The sequence below is a fragment of the Dermacentor andersoni genome, chromosome 4, assembly GCF_023375885.2.
Source record: "Dermacentor andersoni chromosome 4, qqDerAnde1_hic_scaffold, whole genome shotgun sequence".
Taxonomy (NCBI): Eukaryota; Metazoa; Arthropoda; class Arachnida; order Ixodida; family Ixodidae; genus Dermacentor; species Dermacentor andersoni.
The window spans coordinates 58,808,285-58,828,652 of NC_092817.1; the positions used below are offsets into that span (position 1 = coordinate 58,808,285).

Sequence of the window (20,368 nt, forward strand, 5' to 3'; positions counted from 1 at the left end):
ATTTGCAGAAATATATTACATACACAGGAAATTATTTCTTTATTAAACGGGCACAACATACAAGGCTGGGACACATGTGACAGCTTTTACTAGCACTGTTAACGCACATGAAATTTGGACCCATTGATAATTAAATGCAAAGCATTTTGTTTGTCAATTGGTCTTAAGTAATTGTTAGAGATGTAGAAATGTCCAAGATTGAACAGAATGTTTTTTGTTCAATATAAGCTCAAATGTCATATAGGGCTCATTAAATTCTCTTGTGTCGATTGCTGCAAGATATAGGAAAGAAAACAATCAGCTAGTGCTAAAAAGACAACCTCACAAAAGCTTCGGCCAATGTTCGATTTAATGTATTGAACCAGCAGTGTTAGCTTGTGCATGGACAGCTACCATTTGTGCAGACATGCTCGTGTGGTGCATGAACAAGCATACTGCCATGCTGGCTGCAGTGTATTGGAAAGCTTGACAGGAAACTTGTTCAAGTAAGTCCTCGGTATGCTGAATATTCTGCTGGGACTCCATCACCTCACATTTCGTCAACTGTTATTCAGTTGGAAATGCAGCACTATAGTTTCTGCTTTCAGCTGTGAACAACTATGTGCAAAGATACAACCTCTCTGTCACACTTTTCGCGATTGTTAGGATCCATTTCCTGTTTTAGTGTGCAAAGATACAACCTCTCTTTCGCACTTTTCGCGATTGTTAGGATCCATCGCCTGTTTTACTGAAAATCGAAATAGCAGCTTGTAGAGGAGCCTTCTTTCCAGCTTACTTCAATGTGTGCCTCAGTCACTTAGGTACAATGAATGCAGGCACTGAAAAAAATTAATGGCAAGTATACCCATGGTATATTTTTTTCAGTTCTTGAATATGCTTTGAATTGGGCTGCCATGCACACATGAGTGGGTGATAATTATTATTTGGCTTTCTCATGGATACAGGCAATGTGCAGGAGGTGCTTGCATGATTGCGCATGCTTGCTCGCACTGAAATCGCACAACCGTCCTGTTCAGTTTAGAGACCACAGTACAAAAGCTACTTTTACACTGGGAAGACAAATGCATGGATGGACAATGCACTTATGAATAATCAATTACAGGAAGGCACACCAAATAGTAATGCCTGCAGTGCACATGGCCGCACAGGCAAGGAAAAAAAAAAAGCCAAACACAGAAGGATGTGCCACAAGGAATACTAGAGCAGATGCACAAAGTAAATCATCTTATCATGTGACAGAAAAAATGTCTGAAGTATAGCGCTCACCTCAAAGCTCCTTTTACATCCGTATGCTCCATTTATAGAGCTTTAAGAAGAAACCAACCTCCTCATAAAGGTTACCCAGCGTTCTCGATGCTGTTATTGCCATTTTTCAAAATTTTCTACAGCACTGGGGCGTGCAACTGGCCTAAAATCATGCGCTTACATCGAATGCTGCGGCCTGTCCACGAGAGCTAAGGAAAAAAAGCGTGCCATGCGCAGCGCGTGCAGCCACCGTGCGAGGAGAATCGAGGAGGAAAGTGCCGCGGGGAGGAGAGTGTCGCTACTTTCAAATTATCAAGCGGTTTTAGCAACACCACCTAGACAAGAGAAGGCCTGAGTGCTCAGCGAGTGACGTCACGGAGAAGAGGCCGGCAGCGTGCTCGGGAATACAGGTTGAATGAAGGGAGCGCGCCCTTATGGGAAACATTAACCAGAGCGCAGTCATTTTCTTTTAGGCATAGTTGAGCAGATGGCCCGCAGAGAACAGAGGGTGTTCCAGTATTATTTTATTTATGCAAAACTATTTACGTACTGCATTATTAAAAAACCCATCCATAAAGAATGAAATGGTTCAACCTTAGGATTGAGGACGAATTTCAGGTAAATGATGACAGGGAGCATAGCTTATATTGAAAAGTCACAGTGCTGCCCTCTTCTTCAGAGTAGCTTCTTTGCCTTGATTTATCGTCAGTGTCAAAGAGCTTGCCGTTCATGCAACCACAGAAGTTCTTCAGCCAAAATGGTAGCACTGCACCAAAACACATATCTCTTGACAACTTCACTGATGTGCCCTTCTTCACATTCGGGACACATGTATTTATTCCAGTCTAGATTAGGCTCTAAACGAATAATTTCGCTTTCGAGGTATTATTGCGTACAGTCCCACAGTACACATATTTACAACGCCTCAAATGAGTTTAGCAATTGAGACACAAAACATCCGTGCAACTATTTACAAAGAAACAGTCGCCTTATTCCGCAGAATTCCAGCTTGAGATTCTCTTCTTTGCCTTAGCATTGGCACCCAATATTCTGTCATTGATTTTGCGCAAACATGAACGCATGATTTTTCGGCCCCGATTTGTAATTGCTCCAGCAATTCGACATGAAGCACTTATTAGGCATATCCTGGCATGAACGTAATCCACATTCCGTGGCAATGAAGGCTTGCCGGACACAACCGCAATCGCAGCACAAGCGCAGACTACATGCACGGTTCACGTTCATAAAAAAGTGCGCTCGGAAGCATGTCGCAGCATGTCATGACTTTTCTAACCCCGAATATATCCAAGGAGCGGCAGGGTTCCCGGAACTAATCGAATTGTTATCGCCATCGTCGCCCACTCGGTCATCCACGTCTCATTTTCAACACAGATGCGGCCGCTCGTAGCTTTGTAGCACGCTGCACGGGACTTCTATGTGGCCCTCTTTTGCGTGACGTAGCTCAAGGGGTGAGGGTACAGCCATAAGGCCTTAATAGAGGGTGTTGGTTTTAGACGGCGCGCCACTCTGGTGCTATCTCGTAGCGGTCTACGCCGCAGAGCCCGTCTTGCGCGGCGCTACGCCTTTCTTCTCACGCTTTCGCCATACCCTCCTCCTTCGCTTTCCGCTTCATGGTTGCGCTACACCCTCCTCCTCCGCTTTCCTCCTCACTATATATCGCCGTCTTTCATCCCCTGCTGTGCTCGTTCGCTCGGTTACGCTGAGGATACCGACGATAAACACAGGAATGGGCGCCTAAGAGCTGCGGTCTAAAAATTGAAACACGCTGTTGGTTCATTTGGTAGCATTTTCACCATTTCTAATGGGAAAAAGACCCCGAATCAAACGCACACCTACTTGATCTGTCCAGAGCAGAAAACTAGCGTAGAAATGACATTACAGCACTTAAAACTATGCAGAAATCGAACGCGAACTCGAATTTTTAGTAAGAAGAAACTTTTAGTAAAAAAAAAAAGGGGGGGGGGTGTAATATGTGTTGCACAATGGTGGCCGGTTCTCTAAAGTCAGCTTCTGCGCAATATATTCGTGTTATGCGGTAAAGCATACAAACGCCGCGAAGGCTGTTTTGGTATTGTGTTCTATTGCACCGCACGGGCAATATTCGGCCCAGTTGTTTGAAAATCTTCCTAAGGCAGGCCAAACAGGTGTTTTCTATGGGAGATGGCATGTGTTCAACGCATTCACCGTCCCATAAGTACTGCCGAGACAGACGCTGCCATTAAAGGGGCGCATGGCTATTGGGGTCACCATGGGCATCAGGCGCGTGCGTACTGACTGGTCAAGTTCGAGCTATCCGGTGAAGGCCAATTTTGGGATCGAAGTAACGAAAGCTTGAAATGCATCGGCACTGGCTGGGACCTTTGGTCGGGATCGAATTAATCGAAAAATAGAATTAACTGTAGTTGAATTAACAGAACTCTACTTTATTCACATCACCTAATTAATCAAAACTTTATTCATTCCACATAAAACGTGGCTGAATTAATATAACCAATGCCATGTACTCTACTTACCAGTCAAACAAGACAAAATACATTGTGTTTTCATTGATGGTGGTTGCTTTCTCTCCTAAATGGCTGCATCACTTTGTGGCCTCCTACTATTGTTCCAGCACAACACTATTCTAGCTTCCTTTGTGAGGGAGCAGTGCTAAGTGAACATGACGCATCCTCGATTTGAGATGTTACCCTATCAAACAGAAGTGTGCTGAAGGTACCCACAAATTAATGTGAGAATTTGGTTATATTCAACATTAAGGTTTGCTCAGGGTTGATTTAAGATTCACTGGTATAGTACTTAGTGCCTGCATGAAAAAGTATTTCCTGCGTGCCTCTCTCCCCCCCAGCCTGCAAACATGGCCAGTAATAATTAGCTATTGCTTCAAGTTTTGTTTCAGATCACTGAATGCTTTCAGCTGCAGCAGGCATGGCTGTAGTACATAAAGACCAACTAAGCCTGCTTGCAGAGTATGCCCTTTATTTTTTACGTGCTTACTGCAGATACCAATTTATGTAGCTTTTCTTTTTCATTTTAGTGGAGCTTAGTGTGTTTACATGTGTGGATCTGTAGTTACATTTCCCCTTGCAGCCGCAGTCAAGGTCGCATTAGCAGTGATTGACAAGAAATTAACTGCCTTATGTGCAGTTCTCAATCCTGTTGTGTTCATAATTATGATCACACAAACTGTTACTACCGTTCTTTTACTGTCCACTCTTGCAAGTTTTCTGGTAGGCTGAGGTCTCATTATGTGGTATTTCAAACTTTAATGATGGGTGTAAATTAGTTTTCACTTACTGTTTGGCCCTCTTTAGGAAAATTTGATGCTCAGTTCATATTTTAAGCCAGTTTTGTCCATATTATTGTATTAACAAATTTAATTATAGAACGACTATTTGCACCATGCCTAGTCAAAATACATTGCAGGGCTATTTTCACTTTTTACTTTGGTTCCATGCAGTTGCACTTTATGCCCAAATTATGCTTATCGACAAGTAGTTAAATCTATAACCCATACATGCAGTGTGAATATTCTCTAATGAAATTTGACAGTTTATAAAGCACCTTTCTTGCAGGGGTGTGTGTTACGTCACAATAAAGTATTTGCATTTATGCATACATCCCAATTGCACACGTTGCCAAAGCTAAAGGGCACAGTTATTCAGGCATGGCTATCATCTCGAAAGCCGATCTTGGATTAAAGTTACTGCTTTAGGTAACCTACAAGACCCTCATTTTCTTACATAGTGTGCTATCAACATGGTGCTCTTCATGACCCACTCACATGCAAGTGTTAGACCTGTCAATTCAGCTGCTATGGCAATTACAAACGCTGACACCGTGTCGCACTATAAAGTATATGGAAGTTCAGTTCAGTGTCTCATTTTAGCAAGCTAACTCAGTAAGTAAATGTCTCTGCTCATGTTCATGGGAGACAACATGCCTGTACTCCATTTCATAAGTATAGTAGTAGCAGGCAATGTACTTGGAAGCAATGTAGTAGTCGCATAAATCTGTCACTCCAAGAGCTTCATGCCGTACAAATTCAGACTTGTGATGCTATATGGAATAACCGATTCATATGTTGCAACTACAGTTAAACCTCGTTTTAACAAACTCCAATATAATGACATTACAAATGTAACAAAGTATTTCATTTTTCTACCTTCTTGTCCGGGAACACTGTATTTTGAACCTCAAATAATGAACTGCATTTATACACAATTTCAATATAACGAAATTTCAGATGGCATGGCATTGTGCGCTGTCTTTCTGCACATTTAGTGCTGCAGGTTGCGTTATCTCGAGTTTTGGAGACGCATTGAGGTGAGAGGCAGACAAAGAATTCGCTCCCTGCTGCTGGCACTTTTCCTGACAGTCGATAGGCAACTGTACTTATTCGCATAAAACATTGAATTTCAATACAGCTAAATTTTGCTATAATGTAGCAAATTGCCGATTTTACCGACTTCGTTATATCGAGGTGTACCTGCGTAAGCCACATCAAAGTGATGTTACCTAAAATCACAGTAATGTCCATATATTCCTGTGTCCTTAATTAAGTAGGTGATGTTATATTTCAGTTGCAAATACACACAGCTCACTGTGGCAGCTCTGTAGTCATACAAATGTGGCACTCTGCCCATTTTGCAGTGCAGATCTGCAACCACCTCAAAGGCTGTGCAAAAGGCTGATCTAGCTTTTCAGACTGCCCACTGAACATGAAACAAACCATAAGTAATGTTTTGAGTACTTTGAAGATGCAGGTGTATGCACACAAATCGAGGCATGGAATGTGCTCAAGGTACGGCAATGTTTTTTGCATTGAAGAGCATTTGCAGAGTGAAAGGCTGTTGCTATTGCATTAGGTTTATCAATATAAGAGTTCAATAATTTGCTCGTAATAATTTGTTCATAAGGTGTCAAACTAAACTTGTATTCTAAATTTGATTCAGCCCTTTATGTTTAACCAATACAATTTAGTTTATGAAATATTTCTGACCACTTTCTAAAGTCTCCTAGTGATATATTGTGGTACACTGTTGTCAGTTCACTTCCCATAAGATTCCAACGCATCTGCTCTACATTTTTTAATGTTCACCATCAATAAACCAAGCTAAGAAATCTTACCGCAATTTATAAGAAGCATTCGAAGTTATCAGAGTAGTTTTGTTATCAAGTGTTACCAAGACATCCTTTAAAGTGCCCTTCATTGTCTTCCTGGGCATTACTCTTGCTGAAGTACACCAACCGCTTTCAAGGTGACAGTGTGTTACTTGTTTGGATACAAATGTTGAGCTTACAAAGACACCCATGCTGAGTTTTTGAAAAAAAAAGAAATGCAGTGTAAGCTGTCGATTCCTCCCAAAATAATTATCGCTAAGTTGTGTCAAGACGTTGGCAAGCACTGCAAGCATATCAAGGTTGCATCGATTGTTTCATCGCTGACGACGAGCCCTGTAGATGGCCATTATCACGCCCATGCTGACAAGCAAAACCACTGCTGTCTGAGCGGGGTAGCGCTTAGCCACAGCCACGGGGTTGAAGCAACAGCCGCAACCACCTCCTGCCCCAGAGGCATCGGAAAGGTAGGCAACACCAGGGAGGACCTTGCCTGAAAATCAGCAAGAATTACAAATTGCTTGGACATTTAATGATTTCAGGTGCCACTAGAGAAGGCTTTACTATGCCAGGTGCATTTAAAATACTATCTGAGTATGGCTGATGCACTGTAAACATCTAGGGGCCACAGATTTTTCGCTGAGCTATCGGAACTTTGAATCATGTGAAGTTGAATTAAACCTAGATTGAAATAGAGCTACAAGTTATTACACTTGCAACAGACCCAGTTGAATTCTCACAGATGTACAGGAAGATCAGCTATACAGATGAACATGTGACCCAGACACTTTCATGGCAAATGGGTCGGTGGCACCATGTTGTAGTCCCTGTTAAAAGGAAGCTTTAGCTCTGGTGCTCCTATCCAAATACATGTAATAGAAGAATTTGTATTTCTCAGCAATCACTGCACCAAATTTGATGAGGTTTGTCGCATTTAAAATAAAAACTTAAAATCGAGTGACTGTTGGTTTCAAATTCTTGATTTATATTTGTCAATCTTTGTATTATATGTTGACAAAATCGCAAATCTTCAGAACGAAACCATGAAGTTTACGACTCTAACTCAGCAGTGAAAAATTATATCAAAATTATATGAATTGCATCTAATAGTACATCTAAAGTGGACAAAATTGATATGTTACAAATGAATCTCTAAAAATTTTGTAATATGGAAATACAGCTTTTGCAGAACCCTTGTACACAACTTAACAAATTCACGTAAGATATAAATTGACATATCGAATTTGTCCCCTTTGAATGATCTAATGGATGGCGTTTACAGAACTGCGACATATGTTCTTGATGTAGAGCTATTAATTTGTAAACTTCGTGCTTCTATTTCTTTAGAACTTTCGAATTCTTGAAAATTCTTTTAACAAATTTCAGGCCCTATTTGAAACTCCACTTCCAAAAGTCACTATAATTTAACTTTTTCTCTCAAATACAACAAATTTTGTTAAGATCGGTCCAGGGTTTATCTCAGAAAAGCGTTTCTGCATTTTACATGTATTACATGGAGGGAGCTAAAGCTTCCTCCTAAGACCTGCACAGAACAGCCTGAATGTAGCATGCAAGTATAAATAGACTATTCGTCTCTCATCAGTCCGTTTACTGCTACTTTCTATTGCAGCTCGTAGAAGTGAAAAGTTTGAATTGAAGAAAATTCTTGTTTGGCTTGCTCAGAGACACAGTTCAGGTGTGCCTGCCGGCAATATTGGTTGTGGACTTAAAGAATTTATTTTCTCTTCAAGCAAAATTTACTCCAATTAAAATGCACCCACTGCAGAGCTACCTACACTCATGTGCTCTCTTCTATAAAGTGTACTCTCTCTCTCTCTCTCTCTAGATCACAAGCTGAAAGGTTGGTGCAAATAATGGGCTATCTCACATATTTTTATTTGGAGGGCCTTAATGCTTAATTTCAATCTGAACGTTGTCAAAAAGTGACTTTGGCAACTTCAGAAGTAATTTTCTGGAAAACTACTTAATTTGATTGTGTAACATCATTTTTAGCCTAAACTAAAGCAACAGGAAGAAATAGCAATAAATATTGTGGTTGAAACATTAACAATGTCCGAAAAATTTGTGAATACGTAATATTGTTGAACTTCTTTACTGAGACAATTAATCATGGGAAATTTATAAATGTGTTTACCTATCACATCACATGAAAGAATCACAGTAGAGGAATATCATAAAATGCGACTTCTAATCGTACCTAGTTTCGCACTTCATTTAAAAAATTTTACCCCCAACCAAGTTTTGCTTCTTTGCGGGAACTTCAGAGCACTTACATTATGAAAAATTTTTTTTTTTCGAGAGAAATGTCTTGGCAATTGCTCATTAACACAATCACCAATTTGCCCAATATTTTGCAGTAGAATCGGAGATAGTCACTTTTAGGCTCTGGGACATTTCGCATGGAACGGCCCAGGTGTGTCCGTATTCAGATGCTGCACATTTCATCTAAAATGGCGTGCCTTTTGAAGCAACAATCTTGTTTTACACCTTTAATCACGAGTGTTCGCATAAAGAGAGCTACTACATGGTCTTCACTGACTAATGTATGTTACCAGAACTTTATAAGCTCCCATGGAAACAGAATGCACATTTGGAACTCGCTATTGTTAGACATCCCACTACATTTCATAACATTTGGAAATTTATGGGGGCATATTCAGGTGCAACATCCTCATTCCTAAATTTTTTCGCAAGCTCGAACGAATCTTTTTGTAACACTTGGAGAATTTTCACTTATTCAACTCAAAAGCCCAATGTATCGATACATTGAGCCTAATACTCCAAAATGCTGATAGAAACACCCCAAAACTACAGTAGTGGTTTTGTTATGGAGCCAAGTTTCTGTTCCGGATAGTTCAGCAAAGCAATAGTTAGTTAGTTGCCATACCGATCTTCCAGTAAAATAACTATTTTTTTACTCTACAGGGCCAGAAATAAAAGTGATCAAGTTCTACTTTTCTGTAGTGTGGAATAGTATTTGGGCTTTGTGGGGTGAACTTAACCGCTGCACGTGTTGCCATTGCGAAGGTGTGTTGCTTAAAGCTTTTCTCTTTAAGCACTTTAGTAGCATGCACCGAGGGTTAAATTTTGCGAAAAGCAAAAGAACTGCAGGAATCGAATAAAAGATGGTGCACACTTGCTTAGGAAGCTGTGCACAAGCATAGGCAAATAATTCAGAATGTTCAAATAATGTACAAGCCAAGCTAGACAAGCACATATTTCCGTCTGGCCTTCTTTAGCACAAGAGCGAACGAAAGTAAGCACATGCTGCCACTGCAATGCTACGTTTCTGCTATTTCTGCCCAACCTCTTGTGCAGCGAAGCAAGCAAATGAATCCACCAAAACAGCAGAACACAATACAAAAATCACAAAGGCAAGCAACCAGCTTTGTGTCATGCTGTTTTTGATGTGAACAAATCAGCTCAAAAGCAGCCCCTGTCGCAAACCAATGAGTACAGGGAACGGAGCCCTCAATGCCACTATCGTTCCTTATTACAGTCAAACCTTGACATAACAAACACAGATATGACAAATTATTAGCTATAATAAAGTAAATATATGTTTTTCGTCAATTGCAGCATGTAGCAAATACATAATAATAACAAATTTGGATATAACAAAGGTAGTTTTGTGTTGGATGCAGCTCCGTTATCATAATGCTTGACTGTATTGTCTTCCCAGCATGTTCTAAATGCAGTTAGTGCACAGTAACTTTCGTGATACTATAACAATATCCTTCTGTTTCAGTTGATCACATAGCTTACGAAATGTGAAAAGTAAGTGAATGAAGTGGCACTGCTTTTTCAACTTCCTGTACTCAATGGTCTCACCAAATGGTAGCAACCAGCTTAAAATAATAATAAAAGCAGTGCAGTTGAGAGCTTTTATTTGACATACAGAAATGGAACACGAACACAATTGATTTTCCGCACGTTCACAAAGCCAATAAACGCCACACCTAAGCAACCTCGGAGGACCTCTGCACTCTTGCGCTCTGTGCAGAGCTTGCTTTGGTCACTCTGCTACACCACACACAATGGCAATAGGCTGGCAGCTGAGAAAAGTGTGAACTGCAGTTTTTAGGCATCTGACAGGGCTGCAACGCCAGGCAGAACTTTCCCTGCAAAATGGGAAATGAAATTTCGTGAGAAAAGAAAAAAAAAGACTTTCAGTTGAAATGGAACTCTTAAGTTGTGTAAAGCATAGCTAATAATGCCTTTTCCATTCAAGCAGCCAGTTTTGAGAAATGTTTATGAACCAATAGTCACAATGAAATCGCTGGCACATACAGCCTATCAGTACCTTTTGCCCCAGGTGGTAAGCAGTCTTTCACACTCTAATTTCTGTGGGTGCTGTGATTAACCTCGGCCATCACTAGTGAAGTTTATTGAAGAACCTGTTGCCTGATTTTATTAGAAAAATTTTCGGAGTTCCCGTAGTCATCATAATCATCATCAGCCTGTTTTATGTCCACTGTGGGGTGAAGGCCTCTCCCTGCCATCTTCAATTACCCCTGTCCTGCGCCAACGGATTCCAACTAGCATTTGTGAATTTCTTAATTTCATCACCCCACCTAGTCTTCTGCCGTCCTCGACTGTGCTTCCCTTATCTTGGAACCCATTCTGTAACCCTAATGGTCCACCGGTTATCTAACCTATGCATTACATGATCTGTCCAGCTCCATTTCTTTCTCTTAATGTCAATTAGAATATTGACTATCCCTGTTTCCTCTCTGATCCACACCACTCTCTTCCTGTCTATTAAAGTTACGCCTATCCTTCCTCATTCCATCGCTCTTTGTGAGGTCCTTAGCTTGTTTTCGAGCTTCTTTGTGAGTCTACAAGTTTCTGCCCCATATGTTAGCACCGGTAGAATGCATTGATTGTACACCTTTCTTTTCAATGATAATGGTAAACTTCCAGTCAGGATCTGACAATGTCTGTAGAATGCGCTCCAACCCATTTTTATTCTTCTGTATATTTCCTTCTCATGATCAGTCACCCGTGAGTAATTGACGTAGGTAAACGTACTCCTTCGCAGAATGGTATTAAAATGAAAACATGTAATGGCCCCAGTATGTGTACACTAAGACTAACCGCGCAAATGCTATTAGTGTCAACTCTAGGGCCTGGAGACTAATGTTTTCTTTTTTTCAGTGAACATAGAACTATAAACTATACCTAAGCCAAAGTGCCAGTTATAATGAAGAGCAGGGGTGTTTCCAGCAAATACAAGTAAAAGGAAAGAGTGGATTCTTTACTGCAATCTCATTTTTCTTCCAGACATGCCACTTTTGTTGCGTCATTAGACAAGATTTTGGGATGTCTATAAAGTGCTGCTGAATGCTACTCTTGGTCAGCTACAGAAAGTGGAGGCAGATGCAGGTACTAGACTTACCCTCCAGGAGCTCAAGGCTGGCTCCACCACCAGTGCTGACATGACTGACTTTGTCCTCAGTCTTCCACTTGGCACAGCAGGTTGCAGTGTCACCACCACCTGTGTTTTGCAGCAAGCGTCAGAGGTGAGTTGGAGACTTAAAGGTGCACAAAAGAGAAACACTGAACAGGTCTAGACTGACAATGTAAAAATTTAAAATATGCTTTTGTTGATTCTGCAGTTACAGGTTAATTATTTTTTTAAAAATGGAAGTCAAAGTTCCATTTTTTTTTTTTATTTTGCACCTGACCGCTGTGCTGATACATCAGTGTGATGTCATCTTTCTTTTTTTTTGTAGTTCGGCAGTTTTGACTCAGTAAAATTTCTTTAAAGTTTTCAAGTTCGGTTATTGGTTTCTTTAGAATGCCAGGGCCATGTAGTCCATAATTACCAACTAAAAAAAAAAGAAAGAAGAAACCTAGGCCTGAGCAGGCATCAAAATTTTTGATGTCACAGCGACTTGGTGCAGTGACTTCCAAAGTGGCATTGCCTACCATTTTTACTTTTGGCGTCATTGCCAGCTTACCGAGCCTCCTCTCATGGTAAGAGTGGGCTTTTGGTATTGCAAGAATTGTAATTTACTAAACAGCTCAAATAAGTGTTTTTAGTTTCCGTTTAGTGCTGCAAAGAATAAAGTTGCCGACTATGCACACCTTTTGCTATCCTGTAGTGGAAGCTACAAGAATATGGCAAATCAGTTCTGCGGAACCCCGCAATGCAGTGGAAGGTTCATGAAAGGAAAAACTGCCATCCACCCGAATGTAGCACAAAGCTAATAAAACCCATGCAGATTTCTTAGAAAGAAAGCTTCACAGTTGAGGAATCCTGGTTCGGGATTCGCAACCGAGACCTACGTCTTTCCGAGGTGGTTGCTCTACCATCTGAGCTAACCAGGAGGCTAGCAGATCACAACAAATCGAAGCACAACGACACTGACTATGGCCAATCATAGTGCCAGTCAAATTGCCTCCACCTGCAGAATCCCGCAAGGTGGAGGAAGGTTCATGAAAGGAAAAATTTTCAACCACCCAAATGTTAACGTGAGGCGTTTCATAAACTACAGGAAGTGCTGCAACACGTTTGGCACCCCCTGAAAAAGTGAAGTACAGCTTATTCCTGTTGTTATTTTACTATTATTTATTTTTAATTCTTGTGCCTCACAGCACTTCAAGGTACTTTCTCCCCTCCTTGTCACATGAAGAAGGATTTGCCTTCCAATGTTCCCAAAGGGACTTCCAATGTTCCCAAAGGGATTGAATCACTCAAAATATTTAGTTCAGATCTTTCCACTATATGGAGGAGCTTGCATGGATGCCTTCAGTCAGCTGCTGCACAGTGGTTAGCAAGGAAATAGCCACTGCACCAAAATTATATAAAGCATGCAAGAACCATTAAGTAAAATATAGACAAATATAAGGATAACTAGGCACAAGTGCCTGTTGTTCCCTTGTCAATTTTCCTAAGTCATGCCTTCTCAATTAGCTCAACTATCCTCAATAAATTCGCTGTTTCAGCTTGCCTCAGCGGTTTGGGTGAAAACGAGAAACATTTTTTGCCCACATTACATGCGTCCAATCTAACTATTGCTCCATTTGCCTTTTCAAAGCTCACTGTCATTTCAAAGCTCCAACTTCCCAAATTATACTTCTACAAGTGCATTTTGTATCTGAATGTCTAAAAGCAGTTGCAATGCACTCTATTTGTAGCAATATTTTGTTATAACATTAGCCAGCCATAATAATGAAATTTGTTGACTGCATGTGTAAATCACAGTGAATACAATATGTAGTTATAACAATCAGAGTTGGGATTTCACATGCTATTTCTACCTACTAAAACTGTAGTTTTAGCACAGCTCCCACACCTTTAGTGTCATCATAAACAGACAGTGACTGAAAGAGTGATAAGAATTTTCCGCACTCTATGCTTAAAGTATGGAGGCTATTACAGCTACAGGAAGCAACATCGACCATTTCACACACTGTGCTTAGAAACACCGTTATTTCAAGTTCTCCTGATTACTATAAAAAAAAAAATCAAAGAATCACTGGGCTTGCATTGAAAGTCTTATTCTTCCTCTATCAGCGCGCAATGACATGTGCCAGAAGAAGCCTAGGTTCCGTATAAAGTCCAGGTGCAATAAGACCGCATCTCATGCACCGTTTGCTGTACCTGTGAGGAAAAATGTGCAAGGGTGAGCCAAGAAGGATGGTGGCTTGAAGCGCGCTTTCCTCTAGCATGCCCAACATTGAAGGTTATGCGATCGAGTGCAGTAATGTGAAAATGTGTGCGCTAAAGTGCGTGTGCTAAGACGTACTGGTTTAAATTGTTTTCATGCCATCATATATGTGTATCTTCATGGTTCATATCGCTCTGCATGTGGTTGTTTGGGTGTGTAAGTACAACCGATACCAGAAGTAAATTTTTGTTGATAGTTAGCGCTTGTCCTCATCTTCGTTTCTCCTTGTGTCCTAGTTTTTTTGTGCTATCCAGGTACCTTTCTATGATGACCAACCAACAAGCCCATATTGCCGCCCTCGTCTCCTTCCTGCCTCCTTTAAGCTGGAGGAGGGCGTGCCAAACCCAAAAAGCGGTCCATGAGAGTGAGAAATTTTGTCGAATAGCCGTTGCGTGGTTTTTAGAGTTCAAATTCGCAGGAGTTTATCTCTATTCAAATGTATAGGACTTTGTCGGCATCAACAGATCAGCTTGAATCATCTGTCAATTTGAAATAAGAGGTTTAGAATTATCATTATTTCACTGTTTGTTTTTCTGTTGACGTGAATGGAACATCATTCTTCAGGAAATGTTCGTGCAGAAGTAAAAACTGAAATTGGGTAAAATGTCCCGTAAAGTTGGTGACTAAGACAGTGAAAATGCACCAAGGTGACAAAAGCATTAAAATTTTTCGTAGATTGACTATAAAGTACACAACATTCGGATCTCAGTCATAGTCCTTATATACATGACTGCCTGACCCTGTAGAATGACTAGCAGCTCACCAATAATTGTAATGGTTCCCTTCTTGGTAACCTCAACAACAGCATCCATGACACCTTTGGTACCAGAGGCGAAATTATCCCACTCAAACACACCCATGGGGCTGAAAGAAAAAAAAAAAGGTTTAGAATACCTCCCCATTCAACACTGTATATGAACTGTCACAACACTGCAAAATTGCTGGTAATATTCCTGACATCCAAGATGTAATACAACTTTACTTCATTTGTAATGGTCTTTGTAATTGCAGAAGTAATACTGAACACATCAACATGATAGACAAATATCAGTTTTTTATTTTCACTATGTAACAGGTCAACCATGAAAATGGGAACGATATGATGAATCACACTTGGTCCATGCATTCTTGTTTGAATTGAAGTGCTTTGCTACTGCCTGTCACCTTATCACCTTGTCATATATGCAAGGTGACCTAGCTACAACAAACAGTGAATTCAGAGCTACCTCAATTTCCAACTGAATCTAAAAAGGCAATGCATCAAGAATAGACCACTTTCATGATTGTAAAGCTAGCTTTCCTGTGAAACAGTTTGCCAAGATAATGGCAGGGTGGTCATTTTACATAGCTCACGAAACGAAACCACGTGCATCCATCCAGGATAGGGTAGTTCAACCCTTCCCCTCTTCAAGAAATTCTTTAACCAGCCTTCAACCACATAACAGAAAGTTCTGCAAGGCAGACATTTATATGTACCCAGAGAGGGTGCACTGGCATTGAGAATATGTGGATGAAAGGAAAAGGTTTAACATGAAAGTACACAGCCGCATTGGAGAAAAAGTAAGTTTGTGAATGGGTAACTCCCCTCAGATTAGCAAGTGCAAGAAAATATGAGAGAGGCAAAAGATCAGAACACCATGACAAGGTGCAGTTGACTCCTACTTCTGACGTAAAATTTCGTTGCATTAATGACGTGCGAAGACTCCACTCGTGCCCAGTGCACAATCGCCCCTGTTCCCTTAACTTATAGCGATTGCCCTGAACAACCGCACAATTCAGCCTGTCTAGAGAGCAGAGGCCTATGTGGGCTTTTGTCAGCTATGCATGACATTTCGCTCAGTGCTATCAGCTGTGATCAGATGTTCGAAGAAATGAGAAATTGCCTGTTTTCATTTGCACAACGTCTAAGTATTGCAATCTTCTGGATTGAGTCAAAATCCTTTTGTTCTCTATTACACACACACACACACGCACGCGCACACACACACACACACACACACCAAGTAAAAAACTTCCAGCGAGTTATGAAATATAATGACACACAAGTATTTCATTCACCATTTCGTATAGTGCTTTTGAACAGCATTAGGGATGTTGTTTGGTCCCAGAGATTGCACCAACTAACAAACATAAAGTACAAACATACCCATTCCACACAACAGTCTTAGCCCTCCTGACCGCCTCTTGGAATTTGGCTGTGCTCTCAGGACCCACATCCAGGCCCTGTTAAAAGGAAATTTTCATTTGGGCACATGCACCACACACTGGATAAAAGTTGTTCTGAATAAAAATAAGGCAGCAAAGGACTAGACATTTACAAATGTGATAAGCTACAAGAACCATAAGCACCACCCTCGTTGTTATACTTTTGTTTATATCTCAATTTTTATTATTTCAAATGCAGTTTTTTTTTTGTATACATTATGCAACAGCAATGTTTTCACAACTTAAGGATGCGTTTTGGTGGAGGTGCTTTCGAATCCACAAATGTGCTTCCTAACTGAAGTTCCAATATGTATCTCGACTTCTCTCATAAAACACTGATTGTATCCTAGCTACACCACCTGGCGTAGCAGATACAACATCAAGCTTGGCATGTTCTCAGTCCTCAAAAAGAAACAAATACTGGTGGAAAGAGCATCAACTGTGTACGAGTTTCAGAAAAGAAGAAGGCCAAAAGAAAACAAAATTGAAACAAACACTAACCATGCAGCCATGTGGCACTCCAGTCTTCACAGTGCCCTTTCCAACGGTTGCATGCTCATCAAACTTATCACCTGTGACGAAGTCAACAGGAAGATGAATCTGAACATTGTTCTTCTTTGCTTTCTCTAACAGCTTGTTGACAATGCCTGCCCCATCGCTATCGAACAGAGAGCTTCCAATCTGTAGAGAACAAAGAAGTTGTATGACACAGTAATGGCACAAAAGCAGGCAGGAAATGTTAGCTGAACACAGTACCTCCATGTTTTCCGTAACCTTCAAGAAAGTGAATGCCATTCCTCCACCAATGATCATTTCATTAACCTTGTCCAACAGATTTTCAATGAGCTGAATCTTGTCCTTCACCTTGGCTCTAGAAAGAGACACAATAGCGACAACATGCAATATCTTAAGCTGGCAGATGTGCGAGCTGACTTTCTACAAAGATACAGCAGAATGTGGAAAGAACAGCTCAATAAGAAAAAGAAAAAGGGACAACAAGAAAGAAAAATACTCATTTCATGGGCGGCGATAGGACTTTCCCATTGGGAGAGGAGGGGGCGGGGCAGAACATAATTTTCTATTTTGGATGAAAGAAAGCACTTCATCAATGAGCTAGAGGGGGTGAGGGGGACGATGGGTGGGTGGGTGATTTTGGGGAAATCTATGTTTAAAGCTTGTCACAAGAGATATGACCAATAGACTAGCTCAATAAGCTCCCATTATAAACACCAAAAAATATTGCATCAGAAATTTCAGGTCCAGGCAAGGCCAAACTTACCCTCCCAAGATGGCCAAGAAAGGGCGTGCAGGGTTATCTAATGCTTTACTGAAATAGTCCAGCTCCTTCTTCATCAGAATACCAGCAGCCCTCTTGTCATGTTTGATACCAACCATGGAGCTGCATAAAATGACACTGAATGTTATATGTGAAAGCCCTAAAAGCACATCTAGTAATACTAAATCTAATACTAATACTAAATCTAGTAATACTAAAACTTCTAAAAATTAAATTATGGGGTTTTATGTGCCAAAACCACTTTCTGATTATGAGGCACGCCGTCGTGGGGGACTCCAGAAATTTGTACCACCTGGGGTCCTTTAACGTGCACCTAAACCTAAGTACACGGGTGTTTTCGCATTTCGCCTCCATCGAAATGCAGCTGCCGTGGCTGGGATTTGATCCCGCGACCTCGTGCTTAGCAGCCCAACACCATAGCCGCTAAGCAACCACGGCAAGTTGCAAAACAACTTCTGAGGTTGCGTAAAATGAAATTGCACGCATATGTGCAGTGTTGATACAGCTAGCACACAAAACAACTTTATTATTGTTTTTTGTTATAATCAACAAACCTCTATAACAAGCTTTAAATATAAACAAGACATCTTAAAAATTTACACACGCAATATACCGTGCAACATGCTAATTTAAGAAAATACCTGTGAGCTCGATGAGCAGTTCCAAATGCATCGTTTACAAAGACATCACCAAGTTTAGTCAGGGATGCTTGAAAAGCAGCTGTTGCCTCAGGAGACGCCTTGATCTACAAAGACAAATTGTAATCACTTACAAAGAACTTGAGATAAATGGCAGCTAGAGTGAGTGAAAACTGTGCAGTGGGACTCAAGGTGAGACAAGTTTTAATTAAACGAAACTGGAATCAACTCGGTGAGAAACAAGTGGAAACATAACTAGTACAACTGAAGCATAACTGCGAGTCGGCCTAGTTGGAACAGATTCATCTTAAAACTTTTTGTGAGCAAACAAACAGGGACAAAGAATATAAGAAACACTCGTCCTTGTGTTTCTTCTATTCTTCGTCCCTGTTTGTTTGCGCACAAGAAGTTTTAAGATGAATAACTAGTACATCGTCACTAAAATTTGAAAAAGAAGAAAAAGCTTCGCAATACACCATTTCATGGCCGCAAGCTGTGTTACTGTGAAAGTACACATGATATTGTAATGACTGATGCAACCTTCTTTTTTTAAAGTTGCTTTATTTGTACTTTTATCCACACAACCTATCGGCGATCAACATTGAGTGTTCTGCATAAAGAAGAATTACAGTATACAATTGCAACTGTAGAAACAACTGTAGCTTTTACAGTGCAGTGATAATATACAGATCATAAACTGTCTACCAATTGGCAATAACCATGTAATGTGTAGGTTTTAGTAGCCAAGCAGGTGCTCAACTTCACTTTGACGGGTACCTTTTGTCCATTTGCGTCGACTCCCTTTCCTTCCTCCTCTACGTGAAACCTCAGGTTCTCCAGCAAAAAGACAGAACCATGCGGTGGATTGGCACATGCCTTTTCAGTCTCGGTTCCCACACAGTCTGGCAGGAACTTGATATCTCTGTGTTACACATGAACGAAACAAATGTAACACCGGGCGCACAAGCCGTGCTCGCACGCATCGCTCGCGTTAATTACATTTAACTCCACTAGACAGATCAATTGCAAGCAGCGCAAATGGGAAAATCATGCACAGCGGTCGACTACCGTCATTGTTGTGATCGCGTTACCTGTAATTAAAGTTTCAAACACGCAATATATGCATTACAATCTTCAGTCGTGCCACACTCACCTTTTCAGCAATTGCTTCAGTTCCTCGGCAACAGGGGCGAGAGTAAACTTCATGTCAACATGGCCATCCGGACGGCCCAAGTGGCTCATCAACACCACGGATTTTGCGCCTTTATCTAAAACGAACTTGATGGTGTCCAGAGCTGCCACAATTCTGAAAAGTAAAATTACTGATCCAGCTACCGTTGCAGCAGTGTGATTGCGAAAACGCATACCTCTGGTTATTTGTAATTTTTCCATCCTTTAGTGGGACGTTGAAGTCAACTCTGAAAAGATAATCGCTTTGGGTCAGATCGAAAATTTCATACATTCAAGGGGACCGATGGGATCTCAAGGTTGCGGAAGGTCACTTAAACTACAGAGCCTTCGCAACGCCAGAAATCGAGCAGGAGCTGTCGGTAAACGACCCGTACGCGCACATCTCTATAAGCACTGATGCTTGAAATAATAGTTTATAATTCATTCATGTTATGCAAGATATTTGCAACCGATGCCAATTCTGGATATTAACATTGTTAAAAAACACGAGATCACACTACTATTCACACAAAAAATGGTGTCTTAAAGCATAGATACGCGGAAACGCGAACCCTTTGACATTTGCCGGTAGCGCGGCTCGGACGTTTGCGAAGTCAGCAGCCTAATTTAAATGTTTAATATGTTAATTCGCCTAGAAAGTGGACAGTAAATTCACCTAATGATGACTCTCTTGTCCTTGACGTCCAATTCCTTCACTCCGAGTTTCTTAAAGCTCATATTTAGCGAGGGGCACGAGCCACGGGTGACCTTTGTTCGAAGAAAGGTTGCAGTGGGTGTGAAGGGGCAGCCGAGCACTGCCTCTGCTATGCTTTGGTTTCGCTTTTCGCAGGACGATCCTAGCCGGCTGGACCGGCTGATGAGACTCACGTAGCGTGCTAAGCTTCGAGTTCGCGTGAAATGCGTTTGCAAGCTATAAATACTTAATAGGAGCAAACTGCTAGGCTCCATTGATTAAA

At 41.0% G+C, this 20,368-nt stretch overlaps 1 protein-coding gene across 2 annotated transcripts; it reads right to left on the reverse strand.

The window, feature by feature from the left end:
* Positions 1–15: 15 nt before the first annotated feature.
* Pgk (phosphoglycerate kinase) lies at positions 16–20,235 on the reverse strand. Of its 2 annotated transcripts, none has more exons than XM_050183015.3 (12): positions 20,068–20,235; positions 19,589–19,639; positions 19,375–19,527; positions 18,999–19,143; positions 18,225–18,328; positions 17,566–17,685; positions 17,043–17,157; positions 16,788–16,967; positions 16,228–16,304; positions 14,845–14,945; positions 11,804–11,902; positions 16–6,877 (listed from the first exon to the last, which is right to left on the reverse strand). In XM_050183015.3, the coding sequence occupies exons 1-12, from the start codon at positions 20,127–20,129 to the stop codon at positions 6,702–6,704; spliced, it is 1,383 nt and encodes a 460-aa protein (XP_050038972.1). In that variant the 5' UTR covers positions 20,130–20,235; the 3' UTR covers positions 16–6,701. The 2 variants fall into 2 exon arrangements, with proteins under 2 accessions (XP_050038972.1, XP_050038973.1); XM_050183016.3 differs by lacking the exon at positions 16–6,877 and adding an exon at positions 10,276–10,526 and having other exon boundaries at positions 20,068–20,229.
* Between the last annotated feature and the right edge of the window lie 133 nt (positions 20,236–20,368).